The sequence below is a fragment of the Carassius gibelio genome, chromosome B11 (genome assembly GCF_023724105.1).
Source record: "Carassius gibelio isolate Cgi1373 ecotype wild population from Czech Republic chromosome B11, carGib1.2-hapl.c, whole genome shotgun sequence".
Lineage (NCBI taxonomy): Eukaryota > Metazoa > Chordata > Actinopteri > Cypriniformes > Cyprinidae > Carassius > Carassius gibelio.
This window is the reverse complement of record NC_068406.1, coordinates 3,056,095-3,067,407: the sequence shown is the minus strand read 5'-3', so window position 1 is coordinate 3,067,407 and position 11,313 is coordinate 3,056,095. Positions and strand designations below refer to the sequence as shown.

At 38.8% G+C, this 11,313-nt stretch overlaps 2 protein-coding genes across 2 annotated transcripts; one reads left to right on the top strand and one right to left on the bottom strand.

The window, feature by feature from the left end:
- Positions 1 to 3,668: 3,668 nt before the first annotated feature.
- Positions 3,669 to 6,968, bottom strand: LOC127967893 (tubulin alpha-1B chain). Its single transcript, XM_052568650.1, has 4 exons — positions 6,803 to 6,968; positions 5,293 to 5,515; positions 5,057 to 5,205; positions 3,669 to 4,942 (listed from the first exon to the last, which is right to left on the bottom strand). Exons 1-4 carry the CDS (start codon positions 6,803 to 6,805, stop codon positions 3,962 to 3,964), a joined length of 1,356 nt encoding a protein of 451 aa, XP_052424610.1. The 5' UTR covers positions 6,806 to 6,968; the 3' UTR covers positions 3,669 to 3,961.
- A 709-nt stretch (positions 6,969 to 7,677) lies between these two features.
- LOC127967892 (tubulin alpha-1A chain-like) lies at positions 7,678 to 10,085 on the top strand. The gene is made up of 4 exons (XM_052568649.1): positions 7,678 to 7,784; positions 8,316 to 8,538; positions 8,626 to 8,774; positions 8,889 to 10,085. Exons 1-4 carry the CDS (start codon positions 7,782 to 7,784, stop codon positions 9,867 to 9,869), a joined length of 1,356 nt encoding a protein of 451 aa, XP_052424609.1. The 5' UTR covers positions 7,678 to 7,781; the 3' UTR covers positions 9,870 to 10,085.
- Positions 10,086 to 11,313: the final 1,228 nt, after the last annotated feature.

Below are 11,313 nucleotides of genomic sequence, written 5' to 3'. Positions count from 1 at the left end.
AAGTGACATTCAGCCAAGTATGGTGACCCATACTCCCATGCTCTGCGTTTAACCCATCCGAAAAATTCACACACACAGAGCAGTGAACACGCACACACCCGGAGCAGTGGGCAACCATTTATGCTGTGGCGCCCGGGGAGCAGTTGGGGGTTCGATGCCTTGCTCAAGGGCACCTAAGTCGTGGTATTGAAGGTGGAGAGAGAGCTGTTCATGCACTCCCCCCACCCACAATTCCGTCCAGCCCCGAGACTCGAACTCACAATCCTTCGATTGGGAGTCCAACGCTCTAACCATTAGGCCACGACTTCCCAAAGGGCTGGCTATTCACAGAGTGCTGTATCAAAATATATTTATAGAAAGTTGACTGGAAGGAAAAAGTGTGGTAGGAAAAGGTGCACAAGCAACAGAGATGACTTCAGCATTGGGAAGATTGTCAGGAAAAGCCGATTCAAGAACTTGGGAGACCTTCACATAGAGTGGAGTGAAGCCTGAGTCAGCGCATCAAGAGTCATCACGCTCAGACATCTTCAAGAAAAGGGTGAAAAAGTCACATTCCACTCCTGAACCAGAAAAAAAACTGGACTGTTGCACAGTGGTCCACAGTCCTCTTTTCAGATGAAAGTAAATTTTGCATTTCATTTGGAAATCAAGGTCTGTAGGAAGACTGGAGAGGCACAGAATCCAAAGTCCAGAGTGACATTTCTGAAGTCAGAGATGATTTGGGTGCTGTGGCGTCTGCTGGTGTTGCTCCAGTGTGTTTTATCAAGTCCAGAGTCAATGCTGCCATCTACCAGGAGATTTTGGAGCATATTATGCTTCCATCTGCTGACAAGCTTTATGGAGATGCTGATTTAATTTTGCAGCAGGAATTTAGCACCTACCCACTTTGCAAAAACCATTTCCAAGTGGTTTGCTGACCATGATATTACTGTGCTTGATTGTCCTGCCAACATGCCTGACCTGAACCTCACAGAGAATCTATGGGGTATTGTGAAGAGGAAGATAAGTAACATCAGAAAAACAATAGAAGCTGAAGGCCACTATCAAAGCAACCTGCAGTGCCAAAGGCAGTAATTGCAAAAGGAGCCCCAACCAAGTATTGAGTGCATAATTAAACCTACTTTGGAGATCTTGAACATTTCTGTTTTGTAAATCTTTTTTTTAATTGATCTTTGAGAAAATATTCTACTTTTTTTTTTTGAGATACTGAAGCTGTAAGTCGTAACCATCAGAACTCTAACAAAAAAACTCTTTAAATATTTCAGTTCGTGTGCAATGAATCTAGAATATAAAACAGTTTGCTTTTTTTTATTAAATTACAAAAAAAAAAGAACTTTTCCATGATATTATTATTATTATTATTTTTTACATGTACCTGTACTTAAGGGAAATTGTACTTATTTTTCCTATAAATATGCTTGTAACCAATTGCTTTAATATATCATTGGACTTGTAATCACTTTTCTATTGTGCATATATGCTAATTAGAATATTACATGGCCAAAACATATAACAGGCACCAATATTTCTGGTCTAGGAGGAATGCAAAGGAGTAATGGTCATTTTAAGGACCTGGCGACTGCCATTTTGAAAAAGGGGCCTTTCTTGGAGTCAAACTTTGGGATACTTTTAGTACGTTTTTAAGTACATTTGATACTACTGTAAACCACTGAGAAACCCACTGAGAAATCTTTTGTTAGAGTTTTTTTGGGGTCAAGACATATTTGCAGCTGATTATGATACAATTTGTAAAATTAATCAAATTTATATTTTGTCAGTCACTACTTAGAAGTAAATACTCAAATGTGTTAAATTAATTTCTTTTGTTATATTAATTTTAGAATATGGTATACTTAATGTTAAATGTTCAACTGCAGTATGTCATTAGTGAATAGACTGAATAGAATAGACATTCATTCTAATGATCGTTAAGATGAAGATAATCTATGAAGATATATATATACAGTATTGTTCAAAATAATAGCAGTACAATGTGACTAACCAGAATAATCAAGGTTTTTCGTATATTTTTTTATTGCTACGTGGCAAACAAGTTACCAGTAGGTTCAGTAGATTGTCAGAAAACAAACAAGACCCAGCATTCATGATATGCACGCTCTTAAGGCTGTGCAATTGGGCAATTAGTTGAAAGGGGTGTGTTCAAAAAAATAGCAGTGTCTACCTTTGACTGTACAAACTCAAAACTATTTTGTACAAACATTTTTTTTTCTGGGATTTAGCAATCCTGTGAATCACTAAACTAATATTTAGTTGTATGACCACAGTTTTTTAAAACTGCTTGACATCTGTGTGGCATGGAGTCAACCAACTTGTGGCACCTCTCAGCTGTTATTCCACTCCATGATTCTTTAACAACATTCCACAATTCATTCACATTTCTTGGTTTTGCTTCAGAAACAGCATTTTTGATATCACCCCACAAGTTCTCAATTGGATTAAGGTCTGGAGATTGGGCTGGCCACTCCATAACATTAATTTTGTTGGTTTGGAACCAAGACTTTGCCCGTTTACTAGTGTGTTTTGGGTCATTGTCTTGTTGAAACAACCATTTCAAGGGCATGTCCTCTTCAGCATAGGGCAACATGACCTCTTCAAGTATTTTAACATATGCAAACTGATCCATGATCCCTGGTATGCGATAAATAGGCCCAACACCATAGTAGGAGAAACATGCCCATATCATGATGCTTGCACCTCCATGCTTCACTGTCTTCACTGTGTACTGTGGCTTGAATTCAGAGTTTGGGGGTCGTCTCACAAACTGCCTGTGGCCCTTGGACCCAAAAAGAACAATTTTACTCTCATCAGTCCACAAAATGTTCCTCCATTTCTCTTTAGGCCAGTTGATGTGTTCTTTGGCAAATTGTAACCTCTTCTGCACATGCCTTTTTTTTTAACAGAGGGACTTTGCGGGGGATTCTTGAAAATAGATTAGCTTCACACAGAGGTCTCCTAACTGTCACAGTACTTACAGGTAACTCCAGACTGTCTTTGATCATCCTGGAGGTGATCATTGGCTGAGCCTTTGCCATTCTGGTTATTCTTCTATCCATTTTGATGGTTGTCTTCCGTTTTCTTCCACGTCTCTCTGGTTTTGCTCTCCATTTTAAGGCATTGGAGATCATTTTAGCTGAACAGCCTATCATTTTTTGCACCTCTTTATAGGTTTTCCCCTCTCTAATCAACTTTTTAATCAAAGTACGCTGTTCTTCTGAACAATGTCTTGAACGACCCATTTTCCTCAGCTTTCAAATGCATGTTCAACAAGTGTTGGCTTCATCCTTAAATAGGGGCCACCTGATTCACACCTGTTTCTTCACAAAATTGATGACCTCAGTGATTGAATGCCACACTGCTATTTTTTTGAACACACCCCTTTCAACTAATTCAACTAATTGCCCAATTGCACAGCCTTAAGAGCGTGCATATCATGAATGCTTGGTCTCATTTGTTTTCTGAGAATCTACTGAACCTACTGGTAACTTGTTTGCCACGTAGCAATAAAAAAATATACGAAAAACCTTGATTATTCTGGTTAGTCACATTGTACTGCTATTATTTTGAACAATACTGTATGTGTGTGTGTGTGTGTGTATAAAGTGAATGTTTTTAATGGGGTGTCAGTGAAAGCATACACAACTCATGTCTTGAAATGATCAATTTATTGCAGATGTCAGTAAGGTCAGTGCATAATTTTATTTGATCTACAAACAGGAATCAAAATATGACTCAATCTCAGTTGATTGGTGCATTAAATATGTGATTGATGTGATCTAAAGAACAAATGTTTACTACACATTCTTTATTTTGCAATAGACAAACTGAATCCTCACTTGACATGTCATTTGTCACCTTTAAAGATTCATTTCGTTTACATTTCTGAACAAAACTGATTAATGATGCAAAGCTGTAACTGACCTGGAGAAGAAAAAAAATGATCTTAAAACTCCTCTCCCTCCTCTTCTCCTTCTCCCTCGACTGAATCTACACCCACCTCCTCATAATCTTTCTCCAGAGCTGCCATGTCTTCTCTAGCCTCGGAGAACTCTCCCTCCTCCATACCTTCACCTACATACCAGTGCACAAAGGCACGTTTAGCGTACATCAGATCGAACTTATGATCAAGTCTGGCCCAAGCCTCTGCAATAGCAGTGGTGTTGCTTAGCATGCACACAGCTCGCTGCACCTTAGCCAAATCCCCACCAGGTACAACGGTAGGGGGCTGGTAGTTGATACCAACCTTGAAACCAGTTGGACACCAGTCCACAAACTGAATGCTGCGCTTGGTCTTTATGGTGGCAATAGCAGCATTTACATCTTTAGGTACAACATCACCACGGTACAACAGACAGCAAGCCATGTACTTGCCGTGACGTGGGTCACATTTGACCATCTGATTAGACGGCTCAAAGCAAGCATTAGTGATCTCAGCCACTGAGAGCTGCTCATGGTAAGCTTTCTCAGCAGAGATCACAGGAGCGTAAGTTGCTAAAGGAAAATGGATACGTGGGTACGGCACCAAGTTTGTCTGAAACTCAGTTAAGTCTACATTCAAGGCGCCGTCAAACCGTAGGGAGGCAGTAATGGAGGACACAATCTGGCTGATCAACCTGTTAAGGTTGGTGTATGTGGGACGCTCGATATCGAGGTTTCTACGGCAGATGTCATAGATGGCCTCATTGTCGACCATGAAAGCACAATCTGAGTGCTCGAGGGTGGTGTGGGTGGTAAGAATGGAGTTGTAGGGCTCCACCACAGCAGTAGACACCTGTGGAGCTGGGTAGATGGAGAACTCAAGCTTGGACTTCTTTCCATAATCAACAGAAAGGCGCTCCATCAGTAAAGAGGTGAAACCAGAACCAGTTCCTCCTCCAAAACTGTGGAACACTAAAAAGCCCTGGAGTCCAGTGCACTGGTCAGCCTATGAGGAGGGTGGAAAGAAACCGTTATCAAGTCTATCATATTTAATATTGAGTTTAAACCTAAACAAATGTTGAATGAAAACAGGCTGACTGCGATTACAAGGATGTCTTACCAGTTTGCGAATCCTGTCAAGAACCAGATCAATGATTTCTTTGCCAATAGTGTAATGGCCACGAGCGTAGTTGTTAGCTGCATCCTCCTTTCCAGTGATCAGCTGCTCAGGGTGGAAGAGCTGACGGTAAGTTCCGGTGCGAACCTCATCTGAACCACAAAAAAACAGTTTGGAGAGAATGAAATCTTTGAACTCCTGGACTAACTATAAGAGAAGCTAATCAAGCAATTACTAACCAATCACAGTGGGCTCCAGATCTACAAACACGGCCCTGGGAACATGCTTGCCAGCTCCTGTCTCACTGAAAAAAGTGTTGAAGGAGTCATCCCCTCCACCAATGGTTTTATCACTGGGCATCTGTCCATCCGGCTGAATCCCATGCTCAAGGCAGTAAAGTTCCCAGCAGGCATTGCCAATCTGGACACCGGCTTGACCCACATGAATGGAAATACACTCACGCTGTTGTGGAAAAGGGAAATAATTGACTCTGTCATAAACATTTATCCTGACAATTAGGATAATTAACAGTATTGAGACACAACAAAGCTTTATCAAATGACATTTTATAATGATATATTTGATTACATGACATTGAATTCAAAGTAAAATTTTGACTTACTACGTGACTATAAAATAGAAATGTACATGCTTTGCAAATATAAATTGGGTGTTGTAATAAATTTGACATAAAATGCAATTCTATTCTTTAGATGATTAAATATGGCCAAATAGAGAGGCAAGAGCAACCATAGATGCCACCTGCCTCCTCCTTTCCTATTTGACAAGCTCAAGCTCCACCCAGCTGTTCCCTATTTCTTGCCTGGCAACAAGGGTTTACTTAGAACTACAAGCCATTTTACAAATTGCAGCACAGTGTTTCAATCTACAGTCTATGCAATATAAATTCAAGACATAGCAGGGTTTATTATTCTGCGTTTAAACATCATTTCTTTGCTGATGGGAATAACTGAGGTTGTTTAAAACACTGTTACATTCAGAAGAATACTGTTTCTAGTAGGCTACAGCATATGTTTCCTGGGTTTAGCTGGTCAGATTAGATTATTTATTTAGAGTAGTGCATTTTATGAGATTATGGCTCTCTGCATATGCTGCAGTGTGCGCTCACTGCTGCGTCTTTATGTTTAAATTTCACAAAACAATAAACGATTCCTATTTGCAAGGATAGTTCTAAACAAAACTAAACGTCTTTAGTCCACACATATATAAATAGATGTCCTTGTGAATTAAACCTCGGTTACCTAACAATCAATGGATCTGACCGTCTGAAGGTCTAATGTATTTATGACGTAGCCTTTCTGGCCACAGTTTTGTATTACAGACTATATTGTATAGGTGTTTTAATAATGAAGCCAAATAATCATCTTCACTTCGACGTAAAATAGTATCACTGGACATCTTAAGGATTGAGTCGCGCCAAATGAATACTGAAAACTGAAAAAATCATATGCTACTAATAAACAGTAAATCAGCATCTAACAGACGAAAAGCGGTCATACATCCCGATCCAAATTAGCATAGAGTCTACAATATTCACTAGAATATTCATCAGGAATGTATACAGCAGATGCAGTTTATTAAAGTGATGGCACAGGTGCAGTGCTCCGCAGACTGCCTCATCTAGAGCTACTATCCAATAATTATAATGTAGAGACACAATATTTAGCATATGCTTTCTTTAAAATAATATAGCCTAAAATGTAATAATACAGATAGTCAGCTACTCACCATTTTTGTATACTTTGGAAAAATCTGGAAACAATACTTTGCTGTACTGCGTTACTGTTGTCGACGGCGAAGAGTCGATGTAGTAACTGCGCGCGATCCTCGAGTCGAGCCGCTTTTATACGCGACAGAGCGTCAGGATAATGTGACCTTCTACAACACTTGTTTCATTCAGGCTTTTTTCGTGCCATTGATTTATGAATAATCTCTGGGGGTAATTTGTAATAATTATCACTTTATATAATTCCCAGCGCATTTATATATATTATATTACTATATACTACGTTTACATACTAGCCTATGTATACTATGCTATACTTTAAAAATGAAATAAAACCGCTATAGCTATGACACTGAGTCAGTCAGTTCGGTCAGTTCGAGTTCTCTTTCAAAGTCAGAAAGACTTATTTTGCATTCTTTTTGAACAGTTTTTTGGTGGGCTGCAGTATTGTGACGTCATCTACTGCAGCAGAGTCTCAGACGGGCGGTGGCCCTGGCGCGTTTAGATTGGCCCTACCAATATTGTCTAGACAGTTTATTAGGTTTTAAAACACATTGTGTTTGCATGGATCAGATGCGGCTGCATCAAAGCATTTAAAACGCGTCTACTTTTATTCATGTGTAACGATCGGTCTGTTCTGAATGTGTAATAAAAACTATGTTAAGTAGGTTTATTGAAATTTTCGGTCAAAACAACACGTATGGCATAAAATAAAAAAAAATCTTTTTTAATTATTTTTATTATGCATGTTTAATTCAGTCTAATACAATTACACGAAAGCCTCTTTGCATGATGTGTGTAATCTATCTTAGTTTCTGTGCATGCAGAATTATGTTTGGAGTGTTTTCAGAAGAGGTATTTTGTTGTTCATAAGCTGAACCACTCCCTCCTGCAGCTTGCTCTGTCATAGCGGCATCTCCTTCTTCTCTGCAGTGAGATCAGCACATATCAGCGTCTGCAGCAGCTGGGAACAACGACAAAATGGCAAGTGAATACTTTAATTTGTCTGTTAATTTTCTGCATTATAATGTTCATCTTTAATCAGAGGGTTTGCACAGTTCTTGTAATTTATTTTTGGCCTTCATTGTTAGAAGAGGAGTCAGAGAAGCATGATGAGCTGTCTATTATTCATGAGACAACATTTCTGGTTTGAGAGCCTAAAATGCTACAGCTATAGCTAAACAGCTATGTTAAATGAATAAAAAATAAACAATGAAATAAAAACTGGTTTAGCTTTTTTGAAATACATAACGGTGTTTGCACATTGCTGGATAATTATGCATCTTTTATTTTAATACAGTTATTAGTTTCATATTACAGCTTATAAAGTTTTTCTAACAACATGTTTTGTTGGTAAATGAATATAAATTTGTATTCAATGTGTTGTGTAATCAAATATATCCTTTGAGAATTACATTTTATAAAGCGTCATTGTGTCTCAGTACTGGTAAGCTAATTATCATATTCAGGATTAATGTTTATGACAGAGTCAATTATTTCCCTTTTCCACAACAGCGTGAGTGTATTTCCATTCATGTGGGTCAAGCCGGTGTCCAGATTGGCAATGCCTGCTGGGAACTTTACTGCCTTGAGCATGGGATTCAGCCGGATGGACAGATGCCCAGTGATAAGACCATTGGTGGAGGGGATGACTCCTTCAACACTTTTTTCAGTGAGACAGGAGCTGGCAAGCATGTTCCCAGGGCCGTGTTTGTAGATCTGGAGCCCACTGTGATTGGTTAGTAATTGCTTGATTAGCTTCTCTTATAGTTAGTCCAGGAGTTCAAAGATTTCATTCTCTCCAAACTGTTTTTTTGTGGTTCAGATGAGGTTCGCACCGGAACTTACCGTCAGCTCTTCCACCCTGAGCAGCTGATCACTGGAAAGGAGGATGCAGCTAACAACTACGCTCGTGGCCATTACACTATTGGCAAAGAAATCATTGATCTGGTTCTTGACAGGATTCGCAAACTGGTAAGACATCCTTGTAATCGCAGTCAGCGTGTTTTCATTCAACATTTGTTTAGGTTTAAACTCAATATTAAATATGATAGACTTGATAACGGTTTCTTTCCACCCCCCTCATAGGCTGACCAGTGCACTGGACTCCAGGGCTTCTTAGTGTTCCACAGTTTTGGAGGAGGAACTGGTTCTGGTTTCACCTCTTTACTGATGGAGCGCCTTTCTGTTGATTATGGAAAGAAGTCCAAGCTTGAGTTCTCCATCTACCCAGCTCCACAGGTGTCTACTGCTGTGGTGGAGCCCTACAACTCCATTCTTACCACCCACACCACCCTCGAGCACTCAGATTGTGCTTTCATGGTCGACAATGAGGCCATCTATGACATCTGCCGTAGAAACCTCGATATCGAGCGTCCCACATACACCAACCTTAACAGGCTGATAGGTCAGATTGTGTCCTCCATTACTGCCTCCCTACGGTTTGATGGTGCCTTGAATGTTGACTTAACTGAGTTTCAGACAAACTTGGTGCCGTACCCACGTATCCATTTTCCTTTAGCAACTTACGCTCCTGTGATCTCTGCTGAGAAAGCTTACCATGAGCAGCTCTCAGTGGCTGAGATCACTAATGCTTGCTTTGAGCCGTCTAATCAGATGGTCAAATGTGACCCACGTCACGGCAAGTACATGGCTTGCTGTCTGTTGTACCGTGGTGATGTTGTACCTAAAGATGTAAATGCTGCTATTGCCACCATAAAGACCAAGCGCAGCATTCAGTTTGTGGACTGGTGTCCAACTGGTTTCAAGGTTGGTATCAACTACCAGCCCCCTACCGTTGTACCTGGTGGGGATTTGGCTAAGGTGCAGCGAGCTGTGTGCATGCTAAGCAACACCACTGCTATTGCAGAGGCTTGGGCCAGACTTGATCATAAGTTCGATCTGATGTACGCTAAACGTGCCTTTGTGCACTGGTATGTAGGTGAAGGTATGGAGGAGGGAGAGTTCTCCGAGGCTAGAGAAGACATGGCAGCTCTGGAGAAAGATTATGAGGAGGTGGGTGTAGATTCAGTCGAGGGAGAAGGAGAAGAGGAGGGAGAGGAGTGTTAGATTTCCTTCACTGTCATGCTTTCTCCAGAATGAAAATGAATAGCAGGAAGCCTTTAGAAAGAATCATTTCACAAGCAAATGTTCTGCCTACTTGGTTTTAGCTTGAATGTGTGTAATTTGCTGACAAATGTTCCAACGAAAGCTTATTGGGTATATTCTGTATGCTTTTTTGGTTTGTTCGTTTGTTTAAGGAACTTAATAAAAACCTTAAAATGAGCATTTGATCATTTTTTTTTTATATAAATTTAAGGGGACTTGAACAATTAACTGTCCTTTCGTTTTTCTTTTCTTTCTCTTTTATTTTGTAGAAAATTAACTTTTTAAAACATCCTCCTGTTTTTCAGTTAGTCTTAACTAAATGACAATAGTAACATTTGGGAAATTCTGCATGTCAAGATTTTGTGAATGAAAAATGTTTCAGTTTCCAAGTCAAATCAAATAATGCAGGAGTTTATTATCTTTTTAAAAGCACAATTTTGACCAAAAATATGCTAACTGTATGAAGTCTCCTAAAAATGTATATAACTATTATTAATACTTCAATGAATTAATTGAAAATTATTTGTATTTTTAGGTATAATTTATGCTACTAAAGGTATTATAATGACTATTGATTATTATTATTTATTTATTTTGTACTTTTTAGTCAAGTTGTTGTGCAGGTATGTATATTGATTCATTGATTGATTTATGTGGTCCTAATGTGAAAGAACATCACAGAAAAAATGTTTACATTCTGCTACATTTGAAATATTAGAATATCATAAACCTTTCCGATCGTCGCATAATCCATGCATATGTTAAATGTTTTTGTTCCTAACTAAAAGTATCTCACAGATTTGATTTAGAAACTCCAATTAAAGTTGTCATGTAGCGGTATTAGATCTGACTGCAGCTGCATCAGAAACCATAAGTAAATGATTTCATATTTTGATCATGGTGTCAAAAAATGCAATAGCAAGGGGGCGGGGCATGGATACTATTTCCTATGTAATGACATTATCCAATGACTACAGTGGTTGATTACTGGCAAGCCTTAACATACACGCCCCTCAAAACACGTGGTATTTGGCTTAGGGTCAGAATGAGGGTTGAAAATGACAATTTATCCACATTATTATTATTATGTTGTATTTATTTTTTTGTGCATTTTTTTATTTACTTAAAGTAACATTGAAATAATAATAATAATAATAATAATAATAATAAAAATCCATGTCAAGACCCCTTTAAAAATCCCCATCTTTTAGCAATACTAACTGCATAAGAATCGATCACTACTTGCCTTGTTATATACAAAAATCCTTATTTTATTGATGCCAAGTATTTCTTTAGAAAATGTTCCTGCTTGTTATACTGTTTTGGTGATGACTTTATTGACAGAACAAAGGAAAAAAGTGGAAGCTGTGTATGAATTATTGTAGCACTACTGTATATGTGCTTC